General features: G+C 40.7%; 1 protein-coding gene across 3 annotated transcripts in view; it reads left to right on the top strand.

Moving 5' to 3' along the window:
- JAKMIP2 (janus kinase and microtubule interacting protein 2) overlaps positions 1-25,042 on the top strand; it is a 67,225-nt gene extending 42,183 nt beyond the window's left edge. For 2 of the 3 annotated variants that reach the window (XM_021701890.1, XM_021701889.1), the window contains 5 exons: positions 1,221-1,289; positions 3,166-3,243; positions 5,192-5,395; positions 10,879-10,944; positions 14,509-14,559. In XM_021701890.1, the coding sequence (XP_021557565.1) occupies positions 1,221-1,289; positions 3,166-3,243; positions 5,192-5,395; positions 10,879-10,944; positions 14,509-14,559 (468 nt within the window). Of the gene's footprint in view, positions 1-1,220; positions 1,290-3,165; positions 3,244-5,191; positions 5,396-10,878; positions 10,945-14,508; positions 14,580-23,813 lie in introns of those variants that run through there. The other variant, XM_021701888.2, reaches the window with a different exon arrangement.
- The last annotated feature ends 675 nt before the right edge of the window (positions 25,043-25,717 follow it).

The following is a 25,717-nucleotide window of genomic DNA, read 5'->3' as shown; positions in this document are numbered from 1 at the left end:
GCTGTTGGACATGGTGTCGCCTTGTGAATGTCAAGGCCTTTGCTTGTAGAAAAAATGCTCAGTGCATCACATAATTTATCACAAACTAAAAAAGGAATGTCTAGTAGTGAGACTAGACATTTCTCTAGTTTGAACTATGCATTTGCTGAATGAATGAATGAATGAGTGAATGAAAAACGATATTTCCTGAACTAAAAGATAAAATGCACCAAGTTTTCAAACTTCTAACAGTGTAGAAGTACAAAAATAAATGTTAACCAAAAACTAGAATTTATTGGGTACCCTGTACATGCAATCCACTGTGAATAGTGCCTAACATTAATTGCATCCTTTAATCTTCAAATTATTAACCCTATTTCATAGAAAAGAGGTCGAGGCTTAGATGAGATAAGCAAGCCATGAAAAGCTAGAATTGGGATTAGACCCAAGGTAATGTGCCTTTAGAACCCCCACGATTATTATGCCCAGCTGCCTCCCTAAGGGATAAGCTTACGTTTAACTTGGGAGAGACCCATTATAATAATTTGTTCTATTAAACCAAATATGTGGTAAGCTCATGCCATATTATTCAAAATCTAATTTTACTCAGGGTGCTGATCAATGTTAACCTCAGTGCCATGTAACAGGATGATATATTCTAAGTGTTAGGAAAGGTAGGTTTTTTTAATGTGATTAAAATATCTCCACTCAACAAAAATGATTCTTCAACACTTAGCTGTGGGCAGTTTCAAACACTGAAAAACTGCCATTTCTCCGGTCTCACCTGGCCTTCTTTCTTTCATCATGTTTCCCCCAACCATGGAGAACTGGATGTCTCTTCTGCTTGGAATCTTCCCGTCATTTTTGCCTAATCATCTCTGACTCGAATTCATCAGACTCAGTTGCAGTTGTCAGTTCCAGGAAAGCCTCCTCTGGTGTTGTGTAATGAGGGCAAAAAAACATGTGGGTCTTACTCACCATCAAAACTCTAGTATCTAGTGCAGGGCCCGACACGTGGTAGGCGTCAAGGAATGCATTTGCTGAATGAATGAATGAATGAATGAATGAGTGAATGAAAAACGGTATTTCCTGAACTAAGAGATAAAATGCACCAAGTTTTCACTTCAGTCCTCATCTGCTTCCTAAGATATGAGAGGAAGAGACAAAACAACTCAGTAGACTGCACGGTGTACACCATCTCAAGCAATCATGTAGACTGTTTTGTCTTGTTTACTCCTTAGTGGATCCAGCAAATTGAAGGAGCTGAGGCTGCGCTACACCAGAAAATGATGGAACTGGAAAGTGACATGGTGAGTACAAAGAAGAGGTATCATAAAAATGAAGAAAACTTGACAAGGCAAATGGAAAACAACCATTTTCTACCAGTTTTATCTGGCACTGATGGAAGTTTGCAGCTTCCCATTATTTTGTGTACAGACTATGGAACAAAATTCCTGGAAGTATCCCACAAGTTCAAGTTATATTCTTCAAAAATATGTTGTATTTTTTATAATATTTCTAAAACTAATGCTGAAGAGAATTCAATTAGGTGTTTTTTTCCTTAGGCTAAACAATTTTTCCACCATATATAGTCATAGTAAAAAGTACAGAAATGATGAATGTAACTCTGATTTTAAAAATCTCCAAACCACCTCATGCTCATTAGAATGGCCACTATCAAAAAAACAGAAGTTAGATGTTGGTGGGGATGTGGAGAAATTGGAACCTGTGCACTGCTGGTAGGAATGTGAAATGGTGTGTGGCTGCTAAGGAAAATACTATGGTGGTTGCTGAAAAAATTCAAAATAGAATTACCATCCAATCCAGGAATACCACGTTTGGGTATATGCCCAAAATAACTGAAGGTAGGGTCTCAAAAAGATATTTGTACACCCATGTTCAAAGCAGCATTATTCACATAGCTTAAATGTGGAAGCAACCCAGATGTCTATCAGTGGATGAATGGATAGCAAAATGTGGTCTATACATACAATGAATATTATCCAAGCTTTTAAAAGGAAGGAAATTGTAACATATATAACATGGGCATAATGCTAAGTGAAATAAGCCAGTCACAAAAAGACAAATACTGGATGATTCCACTTACGTAAGGATCCAGAGTAGTCAAACTCCTAGAGAGTAGGGACGACGGCTGTCAGGGGCTAAAAGGAAGAGAAATTGGGGCGTTGTTGTTTAAGGGGTATAGTTTCAGCTTTGCGAAATGAAAAGCATTTCGGAGATTAGCTGCGTAACCATGTAAATATCCTTAACACTACTGAACTGTACACTTAAAAACGGTTAAGAGCGTAAAATTTATGTTGTGTGTGTTTTACCGCAATTAAAAATTTTTTTAAATCCCCAAGCATAGGAATTGTTGATTATAATTTACGGGAATACGTAGAATTTTATAACTGTACTGTCATTAGTATTATTACTACTAAAAAACAGGTAGTGATTCCTATCAGGCTAGGGAATCCTGTAATAAGAACAACTTGTATTTACATAGTATGTGACAGCTCACACATCATTTGCTTATATTTTACACGGAGTTTCTATTTTGCCAAAAGGTTAGACTCTAAAGTCAAAGCATGTGACAAGAACTGTTTACCTTAAAAGAAAACAAAAACAAAAACAAAACTTGAAAAAAGCGTGGGAACTTTAGGTTGAAGTCCCAGCTCGTCCGGGTTTTGTGGCAGGAGAAAAGCGCTCTCATTAAGTGACACCCCCATTCTCTAAATCATTATCCATCTTTGTGTTTGCTAGTTGTACACAGATAATTTTGAATAATTGTTTTATTATACCACTGTGCATTCCTAAACATTCTTACAAAAATAGACTCTCCCAATATATTGGCACAGATATACTTACTAGTTACTAACTTACCTTGTCAAAATCAAATCTGTCCTTAACCATGTACTTTTGGATTGGCATAAAAATCCTTTAAAGCATTCCATGTGGATTGGTCACTATATCTTTTATACTTCTTTCCACTGATTTTCACATTCCCTGTGTGAGGCTATTAAAGTTGAACTATTTCCCTAACAGACAAAATCTATGACCCTACAAATGCTAGTGACTTATCTTGCAGTGGAATTCGAGAAAACATTAATCAGTACAATTTATATATCACTTGCTAGTAAACTTAATTGACTCTTTCTATTTATGATTATGGCCCCCTTCTTATAGGAACAATTCTGCAAAATAAAAGGCTATCTAGAGGAAGAACTAGACTACAGAAAACAAGCTCTCGACCAAGCATATATGGTAGGTACAGCAAGCACTAAAGACACCCAGAGAGTTCACAATTCTCTACTGCAGAGTAAAGCATCCTGGTTCGTTTGTCATGCCAAGTGCTTGAATAGACCACGACATAAAACTCATTTATTCAGTGGTTTCTAGTTCCGGTTTTAGAACAAATGCATCCCTACCTCTTTCCTGTTATAATAATAATCCTGTTATAATAACTTTTTGATTATGCTTCATTTAAAAAAATTAAGTGTATGTTATTATAAAATGCTTTAATGAAGGACAGATTGGATGGTACTGTGGATTAAAGAGAAATTTTATTAAATAAAATCCAATGGTTTGGGAGCCTAATGTAGTGGTAGAATGATAGAGCCTTTAAAATGTCTGTTATGTACATTTTTACTTCACGTATTTCTCCCAACAACCCTGAGAGGTATAGGTAATCTGATTATTCCTATATTGTATAGGAGAGAATGAAGGCTTGGAGAGTGAAAGAACTCTGCCTGACAAAGCAAGCAGGTAGTGCTCAGGTCTGACTCCAAACCCTGTGGCCTTCACTACCGTAATCCAGCCACAGTAAGGAAGGCTCTTCGGTAAATGGGCTGTGCCTTTTTCTCTCCCACAGAACATTGTGCTGACTGAGGAGCACATTTGATTCATTCCCCATACCAAACTCATAATACATAATTCCTAATATTGTACTATGACTTGCCTGTCTTCTTTCCATATGCTGCACCTCGCCCCCCGCCCCATTAATTCACAGCAATAACTTAAGAGAAAAAGACCAAACTTAAAAGAGGAACATTTCGAGTTGTTAGTAGAGGTTTTTATAATGCTTTCCTGGAAGCAGCCTGAGTCACTTTGGGGGTAAGAGTGAAGCACTTAGCCCCTGCTTGTAACAAAGATGAATTAGTCTTCCCTTCCAAAATGAGTAAGAGATTCTGAGCACCATTTGATGGGGAAAGGAGAAAATGAGAGTTGGTCCCTGGAGAATCAAGAAGGAAGCACTCTCCCCCCACTTCCTACCCTTTTATCCTTGCCTTCTCCACCTACACATGATAGGGTTCATCTGTGTGTTCGTGTGAACCATGACTGAGTACTTGTTCAGACACCACATTTAATGTTAAAAAGAAGAGATCTGCTTAGTCCAGTGCAAGAGCTAGGAAAACACCCCTTACCCGGGCATGACCATCCACCTCTGTCAAAATCACAGGGGGTAAGATTGTAGGTTTGGGCTGCTATCTCTGAAGCATGTTAAAAAAAAAATAACTGGGATATAAGGAGCAGTAGACTCTTCATCTAAAACAGAGAAGACCAAGGAGGCATTTTATAGCTAAAGCAGCTATAAATCTCAGAGTATTAAAAAACAATCCAATTCTGAAGACTCTAGGCCATTTTTAGATCATATCTCCCAATCTGTATTTTAAGATGTGGAGGCTGTACAGCCATCTTCAAGTTCATAGGTGTGTCCTGTGGAAGAGAGGTGGCCTTTTGTACATGAAATATATCTCTAGTTTCAAGTATTCCAACTTAGGTCACTTTTCAATGCTTATTTCTAAAAGTACAGCCACCATGATAGATGTCTAAATGTCTGAAGGGCTGTCAAATGAAAGAGAGGCCAAATTAATTCTCAGCTACATTTGGGAATAGAAGGATATACAGTTCTTATAACAAAGTAAGGACTTCCTCAAAATGAAATGGACAAGATCCCAAGAAAAAGAATAAATTCCCCATCACCAGAGAAGTTCACATATTGTTAGCTCGATGACATTTAGGGAATATTACAAAGGGGATTATCAAAATGGTAGTTAGGCTGGACAAGCTTTGAAGTTTATCATATTGCTATGATCCTGTAAGATTACAGTGGTGCGTGACCCCCCTCCCCCATACACGCAAGTGTCTCTGTTCACACTCCACACATCAATGCTAAGTTCCAAAGTTAGACTTTTCTAATTCTGTTTGCCAGAGAATCCAGGAACTAGAAGCTACTTTGTACAATGCTCTGCAGCAAGAAACTGTTATCAAGTTTGGTGAATTGTTAAGTGAAAAACAGCAAGAGGAGCTGAGGACAGCAGTAGAAAAGTTACGGCGGCAGATGCTGAGGAAGAGCAGAGAGTATGACTGTCAGATTCTTCAGGAGAGAATGGAGCTCTTACAGCAAGCCCATCAGGTGAGGACTGAATCACTGCATCTGTGTAGTGTTGGTACTAAGCAAATGGGACTTAGTACTAAGTACATTGTACTGAGTATGGGTGTGGAGAAGCCCAGGAGCCATAAACTATTTTCAGAGAGTAAAATAACTACTGTTTTCCACCTAGACTCAGAGACAGGAGGACAGTTTTGTAATGATTCAGTCTTAAGAAAATTGGCATTTCGGAAGCATTGCATACTGCTGCCATTTTGGGAACTATTTTGTCATGAAATACCCTTTGAATCTCCTGGATCCTGATTAGCTCCCTTATGCAGGGAAGCAAGACTCTCCCCAGGACAGAAATAATACCTCCATCCTGTTACTCACCCCAGTCCATAACCTAACCTGATCCAATAATCTGAATAGGGTAAAGGAGAACAAGGGCCTTTTTCTTTATTCCCAGAACAAACAGCAAAACAAACAGCAACACCAACAAAGCCTGGAAGCTGCTGCTTACTTACTGGCATTTGCTATGTCAGGAACTAAACTTACATCATTGCATTTAATCTTCACAATAGCCCACTGAGGTGAGTATTCTTATGATCCCAATTGAGGAGATAATGATACTGATGACAAGAACGCTTCAGTTTGCCCAAGATGACCCAGATAGCAAGCTCCAGAGCCAGATTACCACTCAGGTGGGCATGACTCAAGGCTGGTGCATCTAACCATGGCACTATGCTGTCATACACAGCTTGAGTTAACTACGATTGGCGGGACTCATCTAGACCAGCAAGGCTCAAGAGACACTCAATTTAGAGCCCAAATTCTTAATTCCAACTCTTAGTTCGTGTCTTAGCTTGACAGGTGAGGACTAGGGCCCTGGTCAAAAAGCAGATTCCAAAAGAATTCCAAAATTGGTAGTGCCAGGCTGTCGTGTTTGGTACTCAGAAGCTGACTATAGAAGAAGTAAGAATCATGTGGTCTTCAGAGTTCAAGGTGAGTGGAAAAGGAACAGGTTATTTTATGACACCAATAAGAACGGTTTATGGGGAATATGACACTTAGCATACCCCCTGTGTAGCCAGGAGTTTTGTGAATCTTTATAGTCAGACAGATTATTCAAGTCAGCAGGGGAACTCTGAAGCCGTTTGTCCTGGAGATGGTGAATGCATGCATGTTTGTTTCAGTGGCCCTTCAGATTCCATCATAAAGTTCAGGGTTTTGACCCTGGAAAGGGTTTTTAAATCCTTTAATAATAGACTCCCTGGCATCATTAGTTGGGGAATGAAAGTGTCCTCTGCATAAATTTCTTATGCTACAGTAGCATTTAATTAATTTCAACAAATCAGGAGTTGTACCATGGAACCACAGCAGTGTTTATTTCTAAGATGTACAAATAATTATCTGAATTTATTTAGATTAAAAGCTGTCATCTCTTTTGAGTCTTTAACCAGCTAAGGTGATTCACTCCCGAAAGACATGGTTTTGTTTGCTTTAAGTTATCAGTCTGAATGGATGGTTATGTTATATTTCTAAGCCTCAGAGATTCCCACTGAAATTCTTTATCTCCCAAACAAATGTTCACTAGAAAATGCCTTTTCTAGTTATTATTTCTTACTCTTTGCCTGCCATTGTAATCAGTAGTTCTGATTTGAGAGAATTATTCCAGAAGGTCTTGGCCAGAATTTGTCATGTATCAGTATATGATCCAGGTAAATTGTAGAGCAGCATATCACTAACTATTCATGGGACATTTCTGTTTGAATGTTTCACATATGAAACAAATCTAAACATTCTTATCCTTACTTCTCCCGTCTTTCCCCGGCTGCCTGCCTTGGTCAGTAGAATTACCATATCCCAAAGCACTCAGGCTGGAAACCCTGGAGTCTTCTTGGTCTTTTATCTCCAGGAGTTAATATAGCACTACATCCATCTGAGCATTTCCCCTGAAATGTTTTTGAAGCTGTTGCATTTTTTCCACACTTGTAACGTCAGGCATCTACAGGACCTCTCAATACTGCAGCAGGCCCAGCTTCTGCCAAATGTCCTCTGCTGTAACCCGGCTCCATCCTCTATGCATTTGTTCTGTCACATGTTTAAATGCACCTCCTAGACTTTGAACACCGTGCCATAGAGAATTCACATAGACCCTGCCTTTACAAAGCTTAGGACCTACTGATGGAGTCACAGGAGACTAATTCAAAGAAAAATAACTAATTGATATCTTTTGACAAGGGGTATAAAAAATCATAAGCAGTGTGCCTTGGGGACCCACTTGTGGGGAAGACTTCCAGCTCTCCTCTCCTTTGTTCATCGTGCGAATCACTGCAGATTCTTTCACCTTTTCCGATGGTACATTCTTCCTCAGAAGCCTCCATGATCCCAATTTCCAGTTGAGTCTGGTCCTATGCGGTCTCTCCAGGTCCTTCATTAGCTGGCTTACTCCTTCCCTGGAAAGCTGACCTGAGACAGTCTGCAGAGCATACCTTCCTCACTACTCATGCAGACCTCTTCCTGGTACCACTTGGGCCATGACTCCCACCTCTAAGCCTTTGTTTGCCTGATCACTCACCCTAAAATGCCCTTCCATGTCTGCTTCATTTATCCAAATGTTCTCATTTTTTCCAGTCCCAGTTTAAGATCTGTTTCCCTTAGGATGTTCTCCCTGATAATAATGGAGTACAGACTATTGAAAAAAAAAAAAAATCTATACTGCGTACCCTGTTACACACTCTTTCACACCCATATTGAGGGCCTGCTTGTGCCAGAGACTAGGAATGTGACAGTGGACAAAGACGTAAAGGTCACTGTTCTCATCTATACTACAGATGAAAGGGGTCAAAGCAACAACACAAAAAACAATGACCAAGGCAATGTAGAGAGTGTCCATGAGTACTATGAAGAAAAGTATACAATGTGTGTGTGAATCTAGGAATAGAGGATTCACCTCTTTAGACTGGCTAGTCAGACCAGGCCTCTCCGAAGATGTCTAAAATCCCAGGGACCAGCCACACAAAGATCTTGGCTAAGTGTCCCCGAAGATAGGGACAACAGAGTCTAAGTCTCTACTGTGGGAACATTTGGAATATTCAAGAAACAAGAGAGAAGGCCATAAAAATGGAGCAGAGAGAGCCAAGAGGAAGTGGACATGAGGTGAAGTTGGAGCGGTAAGACAAGGCCTAAATCATGTTGGACCTTGAAGGAGTTGGGCTTATTTCTGAGTGCAGCTTAGCTGCATCTTCCTTATTCTTACCCCTCCTCCTCTCCCCTTAAACTCAGGGACTGCCCTGGTGATTTCATGTGTTGGGAGTGCACACAGCTGCTGTAGACGGATGTACTAAATTAGAAACAGGGAGGGCTGGCTGCAAGCTGTCACACCAGTACTGATGCCAACAAGAGTGACTTGGTGGACTTACTAGCAGTACAGATAAGCCAGGCAGAAAAGGGATCTGATTTGGATCTGACAGGGATCCCCCTTGGATTGGATGGCAAGCAGATGGGAAGGAAAAAGAAATAGAACATGCGGCACACATTAGCTGAAGTAACTCATAATCAACACGTAGAGGCAGCTTCTTTGTACTCAACACTGCCCTGGTTACTAGAGATTGGTGATGAAGTTAAACATGGTTTTGCCATCGTTTACCTTTTCTACTTGAGCTGGGTTTCCCTGTGTTTCAAACTTTGTCTCCCCATCTGATCGGAATGGTTCTTTGAGATCAAGAACTCACTGGTGTCTGGACCCTCCATTACATTCAGCAAAGTCCTGTCCTCTGTGGGAAGTTGCCCAACAAGCAGACACTTGATGGCTGAAGAGACCCTGCAGTAATCTTACAGGTCCATGATTTTATTGATATAATACTTGCCTCCACATCCAGTAGACATATCAAGGAATTATGTGCACACTCAAGGTGGAAATGTCTAGCAAATTTATTCTTTTATTGTGTAGCTTTGGCGCCCGGAAATATACACAAGCACACACATCACTCCCATGTACCCACACCATTAGCTTCCAGGCCCATTCTCTTACCCAGCATTCATTGTCCTCTAATTTCAAGGTCAGCCTCAATCGTCTCTCTGACCAAAACTCCTCATCCTCTCCTGCACACACATCTATCCCTTCCCTTTAAAGCAGACTCATCAGTCTCTTCACTCCCTGCATTTGGTCAGATAATTGTGGTAGGGGGCTGTCCTGTGTATCGTCCTGGGCTCTGCCCATTAGATGCTAGTTGCAACCCCCGTCCCAGATGTGATTACTGACCATTACTGTCCCAGATGTGATTCAAAAATGTCCAGACAATCAGTGATGATGGTTGCACCACCTTGTGAATATTTTAAAACCACTGAATTGTGTACTTCAGATTAAATTAACTAACTTGAAAAGATGTTCAGACATTGCCAAATGTCCCCTGAGGGGCAGAGTCATCCTCAGCTGAGAACCAATGTTTCAGAGAAAAGGGAGATAGGATTTTCAAGTTCAGGTATTCTTTGTTCTAGCTTTCCCTTTTTCTCCCTACATTGCATTATAAAAACCTCTCTTTCTGTATTATCACCCCATTTAGCTTCCACTGTTTTCTTCTCAGACTCCAATTCCCCATTTTCTGATTATTCCCAAAAGAGGTGTTAAAATAACCAGCCTACACTGTATACCCATGTGCCGTGAACCTAAAAGGCCTTTAGATTGCCAGATCGAAATTGGAAGACTATTTTTCACTTGCAAATAATTGTCTATGTAATGTTGGTTTTAAATCTGTGCTATTTAAATTGCTGGAATTTTGTTATATAGTTGACAGGTAAGTTCAGAGACAGTTCCGGAACTAACATTTTTGTCTTTAGGCTTACTTGTGCTATTTTTGCTATGTTTAGTTTTCCTCTAATTTATTCACTTCCCTCCTTGGAATGTTTGGTGAAGTGTTTGGTTTTATGAGAACTGGCAAATCCTGTTTTGTGATGAAATTCCACCCCGAAGCAGAGTTGAAATAAGGTTGGAAAGAAAGGGTAGCAAAAAACAACGGGATTGTTTACATTTCTGTGTGTCACCTTCAGCCATTTTTTACTATGGTAATAAACAACCAAAAATCCTAATCCAAATGGCTACGACGAAGTTGGTTTCTTGCTCACTAGTTCTGGGACATACTGCTGTCTCTACGAGGAAGTGGCATTCCCACTTCTCACTCCTGCTCACATTCCACTGGTCAAACAGGTTTCATGGCCAAGCCCAAGGGCAGTGGGGTGAGACCTACCCATCTCTCATGGGGATAGAGTCTGGGGAATGGGCGCAATAGACAGGGGCAGCAGATTTTTAAATATATGTATAGTTAGCACAGTGCTTTTGCACCGCAAGTGAGGGTGATTCTTGAAACATCCAGACAATCTCCCGGAGATGGAAAAACGTATTTGTGATATTTCCAGCCGCAAGTACTAATGTTAGCGTTTTCATGGCAAGTTCTGTGTTTTAGGCTGGTGAACAGTCTTCTTGTTAACGCCCACTAATTCTTTGGGTTTTTTTTTTCTTTCTTCAGAGAATTCGTGACTTAGAAGATAAAACAGACATCCAGAAACGACAGATAAAGGATTTAGAAGAAAAGGTACGTGTTCAATTCAATATGAATTTCAGTCTTTAAGTTTTAGATCAGAAAATAATAGGAGTTTCACTCCCTGCGTTTCATTTCTTCTCAGTTACACTGTGTATCACAGGCAGGTGTAGTGAGAGTCAACATGACCTTCACCACCAGGCAGACACCCGTGTTCCAGCAAAGGTTCTGCCTTCAGCAGCCTCGCTTGGACGTGTTTGCCTTTTGTGTTGCTTTCTGTTCTTTTCTACATGTGTTTTCTTTCCTCCGTTTCCCCTTTCTTACCTTCGCTTCCTTTCTAAAAGTTTCTTTTGAGTTTTGTGACTCTACTTTGCTCTTTCTTTTAAAAATCCTTTTGGTACCTTTTTGGGAAAAAAAAATCATTCTGGTTATTCTTCACAAAAAGCCCTTTTTTCCTTGAGCTGCAGTGTCCCTTCAACAGTAAGTCCAGAAACTTAGGTTGACACGTGGTAATTATGCCCTCATGTCACTTCCCCCAGTGGCCGGAGAGAGTCCTCCAAGTCAAGCAACACTTTCGGGGGTAAAGCACAGTAGTTCTCAAAGAGGGCGTTTGGGAATGTGCATGGCGGGAGAAGAGAGAGGGCTCACACAGGGGTGCTGAACAAGCTGCAGGGAGGCAAACAGTCTCACACAACAAAGAATTCTCCCACCCGTGATGCCCGGAGCACCAGTGCTAGGAACACAGCAAGGATGGCAAGAGGCTTCTCTAGAGTTCCAGTGTGAATTCCTGTGCTGCAAAAGAGTATAGCTATTTTCTAGCATCTCCCGTGGGTACCCAAGACGAAAACAGCAAACCATCTGCCGTTTCTGAGACATGGTTAGGATTTTATTCATCCCGGTTGCTTCTCAGTTCTCCCTAAGTGTGAGATCACAGGGAGTCGGTAGGGGCCAGTAGCCAGACCATCAGCACCTGGATTCTTATGTAGGCTGGGTCTTTCCATATCTATTTGACCTTGGTATGTGACTTAGACTTGTGTCTAAGCCTTACCGATAAAATAGGGATGATAAAGCTTGCCCTTACCTCCTCTCATGGGTTCCATGAAGAGCCAATGAAGTCACTTATGTGAAAATGACAAAACTCTGAGGTGTTCGATTAAAAAGTGTACTTTTTAAAATTTCCAAACAGAAAGTACACATCCTCTTCAAAATTTTAAATTTGAACGGTTCTCATTTCCGAAGTGTGCTATTTAGCGCTATGGGACTGAATGAGGCAAAGGTAAAGTGCCACGGACCGAGTCTGACTTCCCAGGGTTTGGCAGGAAGACCCACAGGAGGCCAGGATTGTTCCCAGCTTCCCTGCTTGTCAAAGCACATGCCTGATATCTTCCATTTTCCACATTTTTGAATGGCTAACTCTTGGTTCTAGTCATTTTCTGTACTGACTGAAGGAGGAAGTCAGAATTAAAACCAGAAACTTTAGTTTGGTTCAGTCCCCATTCATCTAAGGAAAAACAAACTGAAAAGGGGGTGGATTTTTAAAATTATCTATTAATGTCACTCCCCTAGGCATTTTCTTAATAAACCTCATGGAAATTTTAGGAGGAGGGAGATTAAGACTATGTTCCCTGTCAGAATTTCCTGAATTTGTCATGTCACAGATCTGAACTTCTTAAACATTTATGATGATGGGGTAATGTACGTAATGGCAAACAAGGATTCTTCAGCTATCAAAGCAGCATATTCCACATATAATAGTAAACTAAGCCACTTCAAAACAACCGGTTGGTTTCTGACTAGAGATTTGAATGAGAGATGAGGTTTGTGACACACCTTCTATTCCCTTGACCTTGATTCTCACACACAAGCCTAGAAAAAATGCTAAAGATCACCTATGTCAGAAATACTCCTCTTTCTTTTCCTGGGGTACTTGAACACCTACTGAGGGGACCTGAGATACCTTCTGTGTCCCTAACCCCCACGCACACAGTGCACGTCACATGACAACCACAGACAGCACTGCCCCAGCCGTGCAGCGGTGCCTCATCCCAAGCACTCCCATGGTCACTGGCTTCATGGGCTCCCATGCAGAGTTACTCTGTGAGTCGGGCACGGCAGATACTCGGATCCCCTTTTATGCAGATAATAAAACAACAGTCCAGAGAGATTAAACAACTTGCCCAGGACCGTAGAACCAGTCCATGGCAAATCAAGCCCAGAGGTCAGGGTGTCTGACGCTAGGTGCTACACTTGGCCCACCACACTGCCCGGACAAAGAATCTCATTGCCAGTGAGGTGATGGGCGTCTCCCGATGCCCTGAGAGGTAGCGCCGGTAGCTGACCTCCTCAGAGGAGTAGCAGAAGCCTCCCATTCCCTCCATCTTCTCCGGCTACGGGCGTCATTTTACCACTCTCCATCTTCAAGGAGTGGAAAAAAAAGGTCAGAGTTTCTGCTTTCCAGACTAATAGAACAGTCCCCAATACATGGCTCTTGGCACCATGTTTAGAACTTGACCGTGCAATTTTGCTACAGTGAAGCAAGAGTCCTATAAACTATGGCATTACAGGACACATGCAGATAATGTGCTCAACATGAGAATACTGTAGACAACCCTTATTCAAAGATGTCGTGGCCAACAGAATGCTCCCGAAGTGTGATAACAAGGTTAAAGACGGACTCTGTAAGAGTCATTCACCAAGGAAATTGATATTTGGGAAGAAACAAAACAAAACGATCTGACTTGTGACCTTTAATAATTCGTAGGCAGTTGGTTATATACCATTGCTACATAAGCATGTCTGTCCCCCCAGGTATCTGTGTCTTGTTGAAGGTTCTCAGAGAAGAGAGACAAATCAGTCTCCGTTTAACTTCTATGAGTCAAAAAGGAGAGAACTCTCTGAGAAGCATGGAGATTTGAACAGCATCATGCATTCATTTTCCAAAGTGTCCTCTGATGTGCAAGCACGTTTTATACTATAGATCCTCACTCATCCAGGGCAGACCCAGGTTATGCCTGCTACCCTGATGTAATTACTAATAGTGCCCCATTTCTACTTCAGAAATATCCCACGGTGGATGATTTATCGTATGTTTACCTTACATATTAATATTCTTCCTGCTCTGCCTTACTTCTAAAACCTGTCACATTAACCCAACAGTGATAGCCTTACGTGATTAAGCCTTAAGTGATCATATTTTTGTATTTTTGGTAGGCCCTGCCACACATTAAAAAGGCGACAATAATATGGGCTGAAGTAGGACTCGGGAGGGCGAACCTCCAGGCTTTATTATGCCATAAAATTACAGGCAATTAGACAATTGACTAACTGTTCGGTGCTTATTTTTTTCATTTATAAAGTTACAGGCTTAAATCCATTATCTATTAGACCCCCTCAGAATTCCAAAATGTATGAGGTGATGTTAGTTGACACCAGGTTTTCATCACATTACTTTGCCAATAGATAAGTAAAATATACAGTTTTTTTTTAAACAGAAGGTACTTGGTGTGTATGTGACAAGTGGTCAGACTTGAGCGAAGTGGAAAAGCTTGAGGTTTTGTACGACATGAATGACAGTACAGAAATTCAGATTTACATAATCTTCTTCTTTTTCTTCTGCAGTTTCTGTTTCTATTCTTGTTCTTCTCTCTTGCCTTTATTCTATGGCCTTGATGTCAAGGTGCCTCTTAAAGGTAAGATTTCATTTAATTCTCAAAATGTGGTTCTAAGAGGTATGTGATGAGCAGGATGCTGCATACAGTTACTATGCCCATGTTTGTTTGTTTGTTTGTTAAAAAAACAAATCCACTTAGTTTGGTTAGCTTAAATGCCATAAAATGAGGAAAAAGTCACTTGAAACTAATGTAGCATTGTGTGTTGACTGTGCTTCAATTAAAAAAATTAAAATAAAAAAAGTGAGAAACAGATCCAAACCACTTGGGTGATTATTAAAGAAATAAAGGAACCATCAAGTATTGTGGAAATTGAGAATTTTGTTCTAGTTAACAGTATTGCTTTGGGAGGTCATGATGTCTGTGGAGATCAATGTTCTCACCAGTCTTTCATTATGCGGAAGGAGTTGCTTCCCTATCTGCAAAATGAAGAAATCTGAGTATATGTTTAGTATCTCTTCCAGCTTGAAAATTCTGATTCTTTAAGTCTAACAAGCTAAAAATGACTGATTACTCTTAACCCTTTCTCCCCATCTGACTTCAACAGAACTCAGGAAAGCAGGCTATTAAGTGAAATTGGATCTTCTTTTCAAATAAGATCATTTTCAATGTCAATTTAGAAAAATAAGAGTTTTATTATTACTAAATTATCAAGTCCATGTCTCACGAATACATGTATAAATCATCTTAGGCACTGATTCCCAGTGTTATGAAAAATACAGATTCCAAGTTCTTACCTCTGACTTAATGGATCAGGTTATTGGAGGTAGAGGTGAGAAGGAGGGTAGGAGAGGTGGAGAGCAAGGAATACTCTATGTCTTTAGCAAGCATACCAGGTAATTCTGATGTCTACCCAGGTACAGAAACCACAACTCATATTATCAGTTTTTAAAAATGAGGAAGGGCCAGGTGCTCTTCTAAATCTACGTATCGTGGTCTGTGACAACTTTGGTTTTCCTATTGTATTACACAGGGATCTTTCCTGGACCTCATGTTCTTCAACATTTTCTATAGCAAGTTGAAAAAAAGAGAAGAGACACTTTCTCTCTCCACGGGTATCAACTCTGTTACCTAGTTGTGGAACCGACAAGCAAAAGTGTTTTAGCATGACCTGATACAAGGAAGGAGTTAAGCAAATATGCCCAGGAAGTTTATGTCCTCATATAACCAACCCTCTGGCCTTATTCTTTCTTCCAAAAGAGTTTCTGTTCCGACTACAGCCATCCTTTGTCTGGCAATCAGGATGGTAGGCTTGTAGAACCTAAGGAAGAGGACTGAGACTCTTAAATTGAATAAGAATAGGGGCGCCTGGATGGCTCAGTCAGTTAAGAGTCCGACTCTTGATTTTGGCTCAGGTCATGATCTCAGGGTCATGAGATCAAGCCCCACATGGAAGCTGCTTAAGATTCTTTCTCCTCGCTCCCTCTCCCTCTGCCCCTCCCCCTTCCTGCTTGCTTGCTCTTCCTCTAAAAAAAAAAAAATTTGAATGAGAATATATAAGGCGAAATGGGTAAGATTTTCTAGGAAAGGGTAGGAATGGCTAGAGCGTCAGAAAATGAATAGCCCTCCCCAACCAAGAATAATAAATAAACAGGACAAAGTTTAGTGAGACCCAAGTACTATGTGGTAGTTGAGGGAAGAATCAAAACTCATAAATACTAGTTAGAAAAGGAGTAGGTTTGAACATTCACATCAATAATGGCTAACACTTACATGCCAGGGGCTAGTCTAAGCAATAGATATAATAACCCTCACAACACCCCCTGTAAAGTCGGTGCTTTTTTTTTTTTTAGATTTTATTTATTCATTTAAGAAAGAGCACAAGCAGGGAGGAGGGGCAGAGGGAGAAGGAGAAGTAGGCTCCCCGCAGAGCAGGGAGCATGATGGGGGGCTCGATCCCGAGACCCTGGGATCATGACCTGAGCCGAAGGCGGACTCTTAACCAGCTGAGCCACCCTGGCGCCTGCCAGATCAAGTCGGTGCTGCTTTTATTCCTTTCTTCACAGCTGGAGACACACCAACACAGGACTCTCCCAAGGCTGTAGAGCTACAGTTGGCAGAACTGGCATTTGTATGCAGACAGCCTCGCTCTAGAGGATTTTAGCCACTTACAAACCACCGCACTGCCGCACAAAGGAGAGAGGGCATTTCTTCTCCTTTCGAGCACCGTCTGTGTTCATGGATATCCGCAGTCAGGGGTGTCTTCTGCAATGTGGGTACTACTGCTTGGCTAGTAGGTTTTGAAATTACAGTGTGCTCATCTCTATACCTTTTTCCACTTTTTGTGACTCTTCGAGGGTTGTACAGGATTTGATTTGCTTTTCTTCCAGAGTAGCACATAACTGACACTTAGTAATTGTCTGTTGAATGAAAAGTCATGATTATAACTAATAATAATATAGTGAATTAGTGTGACAATGAATCTGGGGAGTTTCCATGTATAGGAAAATGGCTGAGTGGTTTAGAGTTACAGCTTTGAAGTTAGATACTAACTGTTAAGTTTGGATCCTGCCATTTACAAGCTATGTCATGGTAACTTTAATCCACCTGAGATGAGGTTTCCTATTCTGTAAAATGGTTATATTACCTACAACATGGTATTATGTTGAGAGACTAAATGAGATTAAACATATAAAGGGCTTTTATCACATTGCTTGGAACATAGTTCACAATCAGCAACTCTTAGCTGTTACTATAAAAAAAGTTAGCTATCACATTTATTGAATCTGTCAGTTTATAAGTTTGAAATTATAACTTGTAGGGGCACCTGGGTGGCTGGGTCAGTTAAGCCTGTGACTCTTGGTTTTGGCTCAGGTCATGATCTCATGGTTCTGTGATCGAGACCCGCATCAGGCTCTACACTCAGTGGGGACTCTGCTTCTCTGCCTCTCTCTAGCCCTCTGCATCTTCTTTTGGCTCTGGTCATGATCCTGGGTTCCTGAGATCGAGCCCCACATCAGGCTCCCTGATCAGCGGGGAGTCTGCTTCTCCCTCCCCCTCTACTCCTCCTCCCTACTCGGGCACGCTCTCTCTCTCTCTCTCTCAAATAAATAAATAAATAAATAAAATCTTTTTAAAAAAAACAAAGAAGTCTTTTAAAAAAAAGAAATTATAACCTCTAGCATTACCAAGTGGTTTACCACCTAAACCAGAACAAGTAATTGCCTTTTTGTCTCCTCTTTTCAGGGAGTAATCTAAATTTAAATAAGACATGACTGGAAATTGATCAATGCCACTTCTATGTCCAAAGCAGATGAGGGAGAGATAGGAAGAAGTAAGGGAGAAAAATGTTTGGCTTATTGGCAGGTAGTTAAGGCAGACTGCCCATAACCACAAAAATATTTTTCCTACTAAGTTAAGTATTTATATTCTGCTCTTAAACCCAAGACTCACTTAAATTATATGTAAAGATACCCTCCCTAAAGTGGAGCCACATGTGCTTTTTTCTCCTTTAGCAATTATAATTACCTAAGTCATTTTGTCAGTGATCTAGAAGCTTCGGAAGGCTCCCAAGAAGGCACCCTTACTGTTTTAAGTGGTTGCTAAGTAATGCAGCTCCACAGATTCTATCAGGACTTTTATCTTAAGCAGGGGAACAACAGGTAGTTTCAGGAGATATCATCTGCCCATGCATTCTGGAGATTTATTCTAAATAAATAGTGCACCACAAACTCTTCCATGTCAGTTATGCAGGGAGACAAAGGAAAGAAGAAAATGAGAGGAGTACAGAAATAGCTATCACCAGGTTATTGTTACATCCGGTTATAATGACCCATTGAAAATCCTCTTCTTCTGAAGAGGGACATGTTAATGAAGAACATATCAGAACCAGCTCTGTTCATTATGAAGTTTGGAACAGAGAACAGGTGATCATGATTTTTCATCTACATACTGTTGTTCGTTTTTAATGATCCCAGTGTCAACCATGAACCCTTGAACTTGAGAGTTCAGTATTTTCACTTCCTGTCTAGTAACATAAAACACGGTTAAAAGGCACATAATACTGTATTGTTCTGTTAAAAAAAAAACAACTTAAAAAATATATACTGTATTATAAAAACAGCCACAGGGGTGCCTGGGTGGCTCAGTCATTTAAGTGTCTGCCTTTGGCTGGGGTTGTGATCTCTGGTTCCTGGGATCGAGCCCCACATCAGGCTCTCTGCTCAGTAGGGAGTCTGCTTTTCTTTCTCTCTCTCACTCTGCCCCTCCACACTGCTCGTTCTCTCTCTCTCAAATAAATAAAATCTTAAAAAAAACCCAGCTACAGTTGATTAGTTACAAAATCTCCATTAAAATATGCAAATGTTTATTTCTTATTACATTTATATTTTTTCAATCCCTCCTGCCAAGGCCTGTGGGTGGCCTGTGGAAAACAAATGGTAATATGACTCTACTATATTTATTGTTTAAAATGAAGATTTTTGTTCCTTATTCTTTTATATTGGTAAGAGAAATAGATAAGATGAATCATAATATGTCAATCAGTTTTTCTTTCCTTTTTTTTAAGATTTTATTTATTTGTTTGAGAGAGAGCGAGTACAAGCAGGGGAAGGGCAGAGAGAGTGGGAGAAGCAGACTTCTCACTGAGCAGGGAGCCCAGTGTGGGGCTCGATCCCAGGACCCCGGGATCATGACCTGAGCCCAAGGCAGACGCTTAACCGACTGAGCCACCCAGGCACCCCTAATCAGTCTTTCTTTATGTAGATACATTTATTAGTCTTCATCTAGTCATATTGAGATTGTTTCCCTCCATGTTTTATACATTAGACTATTAAGAAAGCATAGAGTAGGGCTTATGCTTTATATAACTTTGTATCTTCAAGGTCTACAACAGTGCCTTATATATACTAGGTGCTGAATACATTTTAAGTTGGGCGCCTGGGTGGCTCAGTCGTTAAGCGTCTGCCTTCAGCTCAGGTCATGGTCCCAGGGTCCTGGGATTGAGCCCCGCATCGGGCTCCCTGCTCATGGGAAGCCTGCTTCTCCCTCTCCCACTCCCCCTGCTTGTGTTCCCTCTCTCACTGTGTCTCTCTCTGTCACATAAATAAATAAAATCTTGAATACATTTTAAGTTGACAGATGGACTGAAGGGTAGACAAATGAGTAAATGGTTGGGTAAATGACTGAGAAAGCAGATTTGTGACATGTTAGATCAGAGCCCTGGATAGCATGGGACTGTAATACCACGATGGCTATTTTCACTTGTTCTTTATGTGTCATTGGGGAATAACTTTAAGAATGAATGAACAAAGGAAAGAATACATGAACAAATACATTCTCCCCCAACTCCTTGGTAGTATTGTCCTACTCACCTGGCTCAGTGCTTCTCCTCTAGACACTCATAATTGACTCTTCACACAGCCGCTGAGTGAGTTTTAGGAAACACAAATCTAACCATGACCCCTGCCTGGGAAAGCATCATCGTTAGAGTGAAATCCCATTCGATTAATGTGGCCAAACAGACCTGGTGTGGTCTAACTGCAGACAATCTCTCGGGCTTTCTCTTGCTCTAGAAGCTCCTTTGATGAGCCTTAGTCCCTTATGCCTACCGCAGGGGTTTGCCCACGCAGTCCTTGTGCACACAGTGCTTTTAGCCCTACTTTATCTAGCAAACACCTACTCACTCATCCTTCAGATCCCAGCTCATGTATGACTCCCGCAGGCAAGTCTTCCTTGATTTCACTCCCGGCCAAATTTTACATGCATTTGGGTTGTTTTGGTTGTTGTTGTTGTTGTTTTTGTTAAATAATGCCTGTATTCCTCATTGTGTATAGGTTCACAAGGGCCAGGACCATACATGTTTTCTTCATCCTGTAACCCAAATACCCAGATAGTGCCCAGCTTGTACTTGACAATCCATAAATACTTCTTAATGATAGTTATGATTTATGGTAAAGAAGAGAAAGAAGACATCTGTTTTGTGGTTGAACGAGTGCATTTCCTATCTATTATTTTATTTAATAGTTAGAGAGATCCTACAAAATAGATACTATTATACCTCTATAAATATTAATATCTTAATATAAAAAAATTAGCAAGTAATAGCATCTACTATTTTTCTAGGGATTAAGTGACATTATATAAGTAAAGCAACCAGTATAGTACCTGGCATGTAGAAAGACTCATTAAAAGCCGAGTTCCTAGGACATACTAAGCATTCCGTCTTGAATCATGCATTTTATGAGATGTGCTGCTATCTACTTTGACCACATTTCCCACACAACCATCAACTAGTTAATATCCATTTGTCCTACCCATTTCAGTGTAAAATCAGGGACTCAGGGAAGCCTCCTCTGATCCTCTGACTTCAGTTATGTTTCATTCACTATTATCTGTCTTTCCCACTAGGATTCTCATAGGCCAACTACCTAACAGGGTCGGTTTCCTCATCTGTAAGATGGAGGTAATAATAAGAGCTATACTTCATTGAATATTTTACTATATGATAAATTGTATATGAGGGTTGATGAAACAAAAGGTGACAGGAAGGCCCCTAGGGGTCTGGATGGTACAGTTGGTTGGGTCATGGTACCCTTTACAGGGTTATTTATGATAACTAGGGATTAGGAGGTAGCTACAGTTTGAATCAATATGCCTCTAAATATGTGGCCCATAAAGGATCTAAACTAACTTCTAGCAGTTAGAAAACCCTAAAGAATAGTGAACATAAGTAGCCTGTCCATTGAACCCAACTCATATTAGCTAAGTGTCATCCATGAACCAGGCAATGTGGCGGGTACTTGGATACTAGAGTCACAAGTCAGAAGTGACATCACTGTGCTCATTCGCTTTCGGTCTGGTGACATGTCGTAAACTCAGAAATGGTAGCTGCAATCGCTATTTGACAGAGGAGGAAACTAAAGCTCAGTGACATTAAGCAACCCACTCATAGGAATCCCTGAGGTTCTGTCCTATCCCAGGGGCCTTGTCAATCAAAGATGAATGTATATTCTCTACAGTTTTAGTTACAGTGTACTGACCTTTGATTCACTGAAAATTGGTCATCGATGGTGGCCCATTGGATGGGGCTTCAGTTATTCAGAATGCCCGTTTGAATAAATGTGGCTCTGCCCCAAGTTCCTTTACAGATACTCAACATACAGAAATTTAATATTCTGGGAGACTGCCTATACATCCATTTGTTTTTTTTAAACCAATGTTGTTTTACTCAAATGATGGGCTTTATCTCAGTTGTGACAGGCAGAAATGATGCATATGTGCTTTGAAACAGAATTTAAGATTTATCTCTGACAATGTGTAAATTGAAAGTTTGCAAGCAACAGACTTTCTGTGTTTACTTATTTATTTTATCCATACAAGCACACATACACTGTATGTATTTATATGTGTATATATATACACACACACCTTAAAGTATCTTTTACATACATTAAGATAAATTCTCTTCTCTACCAGGGAATAGGGGAGTATTACAGTTGTAACTAGTTGTTTGGGGCTCTCATCTCAGTGGGATGCTAATATGAACACAATCTGTTTTTCTCAAAACATGGCTTTCACTCAGGTTCTAATTTTCCTCTCTTCTTCTTTAATAAATCTTAAGCTGGTTCCCCAGTTTTTCAGTTCTTGAAAGTCTAGCTCAGTTTTAAAATTCAACCTCAGATTCTGTCTAATCTCATTTCTTCCCTACCCCAGGTATAGGGCAGGTTCATGATCTGGCTCTAAGAGATCTCTCCCTCTTCGCTCTTCAAAGCTCGGTTCTCCTGGAGGGCAGGGAAGAGGTAGAGGGAAAAGGGTACATGCCTCTCAACTGCATTGACAGTGGTTGTGACTCTCTCCCTGGTGGTTGATGCTGTTTCTCTGGGTGTTACCAGTTCTTGATGTCCTTTCTATGAGAGCTGATGAAAGACTGGCCATTTGGGGGAACATAGATGTGAGTTCTTCAAAAGCTGTGCAGGGTGTGCCCACAGCAGTATTCCCTGACTGGCTGAGACCCGAGCTCTTCCACTGCGACTCTGGATCTCAGCACTGGTGCTCCCAGCCACAGCATCTTGCTGGGAAGGAAGCTCCTGCCCCTGTCTCTGCCCCGCCATCCCTCTCCAGGTCTCTGCCCCGATAGACAGAGGAAGATGCGCAATAGGTGAGCATTGCTCTGTGTTTGAGCACTAGAATGTGAGTCTCATTTGTGCAGGTACCAACAGTCTCTCCCTCCTACATCTCACCCACTGTACTTCCCACTGGTCCTCCTCTGGGACCCTATCACTCTTTCATTCATGTCTAATCTAGTCTCTAGGTGCAAAGTGGCTCTGCAAATATGAATTCCAAATATTTCTGACTGGCGCTTACAGCAGGAATTCTTTTGAATCTTTCATTTGCCTCTGGTTGGTGGACTGGAAACTTCCCTGGGGTACTAACTGCATCGCCTCCCACCACTTTGGATCTTGATCACTATTTCTGGGGCACCAGTAAAGTCCTGCTACAGAATTAGTATTTTTGTTTTACAGATGGAGACATGAAGGCTGAGAGAATTGAAATAATTTGTCCTTGGACATGCAGTGAGAAAATGGAAATCCCAGTTTTCTCCATCCGTGTTATTCAGGCTCTAAAGGCCATGTCTTTGAGCAGCGCGTGATAGCTCATCCTTTGTGCCATCGCTGGCTTTTTGGGGAAGAGAGTATTACATCCTTAACTTCTAACCAAGTGAAAACTCAGACACAGAGACTTAAAGAGGAATAGGGCTAGGAATCCTAACTGGTATAGTCCGGGGAAGTACCTTTTCAAGAACATCTTGGAGCCAATTAAGAAACCCGTATGGCATAATTCCCAGGGAATCCCCAGGTCAGGACCTCAGGGTGGAGACCACCTGCCACTGGATACAATTGTTGAGGAGGAAGTATGACATAAAAGTAAGTCACTGAAGGGCATAGACAGACCTGCTTTTAAAATAATCTTATATTTATATTTGGGGGTATGATCATTCATTTGAGCTTCTAAGGTATTATCTTGGAAGGCCCCAGAAGAAAAGGCCACAGTGATAATTGCTAATACGTCAGGCTGCTTATTATGAAATAAGACCTGTTCATCACTTTTTATGCATATATAACCCTTGAAATAGACCATTCACTTTTCTCACTTAAAATTAATTACGCTTTGAGACTTCATTTATGTAACTTGGATTAGATCGTAGAGCCCAAAGAGGTGGTAAAGAATAATTTTTTTTTCTTTAAAAAAAGAACTTTTTCCTGTTTCAGCTAATGACAGAAATGATGATTTAAAATTTTTCCCTCTATTTTACAGAGTAACCGAAAACATGGATAAGACCCCAGAAAGGCAAATGCTTCTAGACCTTCAAAGATGGCAGAAATGTTTACAACAGTGAGAGGGAGATCAAAAACTAAGAACTACCCTGTAGCCAGGACTACCAACTGTGTATTTTAAAGCCATTATTCAAGATTTCTTACTTGACAGTTCCCACATGACCCTGTTGAAAATCTACAATATATGCTGCATTTAATGAAACATGTATATGTCAAACCAGAAGAAAAGAACTATAGACGTATATTGTGTAAAGAAAAAGTTCAGCAATGGAAACAGTTTCAGCAGATCAAGGAAAGATGTGTCTTGGGCATGGAACCAAAGTTACAAAGAAACATTCTCCCCCTGCTGTGCAGGGGGATCATTTTAATGTAACACCACACCCCATGGAAACAGGAGTCCTGAAATAAACATTTTCAAAAATCAAAACAAACAAAAAAAACAAGGGTGGGTGGGGAATGAAGCACGAGGAATACCTATGAGGAGCTATTTACAATAAAATGTTTCCTTTGAAAAGTCTGGTTTCTTACTACAGGGATTTGCTTTTTGTCTTTATTGTTGTTTAAAACTCAGGAACAGAGACGTCTGCGATGTGAATGGGAAGGAAAGCAGCCTCCTGTTTGTTTTCCTGCAAGAGGTGGGGTTTGTGGGATGCATTCCACGGATGACAGAGGAGAAGCAGATGACAGAGGAGAAGCGGATCACAGTGACCCCTGACGAAACTGGCAACAAGGCGGAGGACCTAGGCGAATGTAACATAAGAAACAAAAGCAGATGTGATGCTGCCTTGGCCTTCTGTCACATCTGTCTTTCTCCACGAACAGACTGATCTCAGTCATACTGAAAATTAAGAAGATGATGCTCTAAATCACAAGCTCCCTGACTTGCTTCTGTTTAGAATGCTAACATCTCTAGGGAACATGGGCCCGAGAGCATCTCTGAATCCGTTTCCAAAATACTGGTTTTCAAATGGCTGCTTAAAATTGCCTGCATAAATATGTTATATGATTTGAATAAAAACACAATAGAGGTGAAAAGTAAACTTCTACCAACAGTTGAGTTTGCCACAGAGATGTGAATACTCAACACAATTATGATGATTTTTTAAAGTATCCTGATATGCCCAGAGCATTCTGACCTCTTATTGTTTAGACTGATAACATTTTTTTTCCCCAGAGAGCTGACAGCAAAAAGACAGCTCTACTTTTTTTATATAGAAGTAACATACATTACCAATAAGGTCGTTTTCTACCAGAGACGAGTAGAAGACAGATACTTTTCCTAAGTTATGTAATACTGAGCCTTGGATTCAGCTCTGAGAGCCAATAAATGTTCCTGAAAAGCAAATTTTACACCTCATTTACTGTAGGTAACAAAACAGCCTCAATTTTTCAAATTGTCAAGGTTTTATTTACAGGGCTAGATTTCCCATGCATAAAGAATGTGTGTAGGGAGCCAGAAACTCCTACAAAATGCTACGCAAATCCTTCCATACGTGAGTTCTGTAACTTATTGTTTGGTTTTTAGCACTGGCATTTTCCAAGCCAGAAAAGGAACTGAAGAATAGGCAAGGAAGCCTAGAATGCTGGGGTCTCACATTTTGTCCTCTTTACTGCTGACCCAGGTGTCTTTGGCCCAGGCACTTAACCTCTCTGTGCCTCAGTCTCCTCATCTGCAAAATGAGGTTAAATGCTTTTTCATAAAGGTTTTTTTGTTTGTTTGCTTTTGCAATTCTGGAACAAGAGGTGCTTAAAGTAGCACAAAGTGCTTTGTAAAATGATGACTGCTATATTATTCAACTTTCTTGTATTGTTGAGAGAGTCCCCCATGTGATAAAATAGTGCTTCAGTTTGGTTAAATCTCAGCACCGCAGCACTGAAGCTTTT

This window comes from Neomonachus schauinslandi, chromosome 7 (assembly GCF_002201575.2).
Source record: "Neomonachus schauinslandi chromosome 7, ASM220157v2, whole genome shotgun sequence".
Lineage (NCBI taxonomy): Eukaryota > Metazoa > Chordata > Mammalia > Carnivora > Phocidae > Neomonachus > Neomonachus schauinslandi.
The sequence above is the reverse complement of the archived record's forward strand: the minus strand, read 5'-3'. Positions and strand labels throughout refer to the sequence as shown.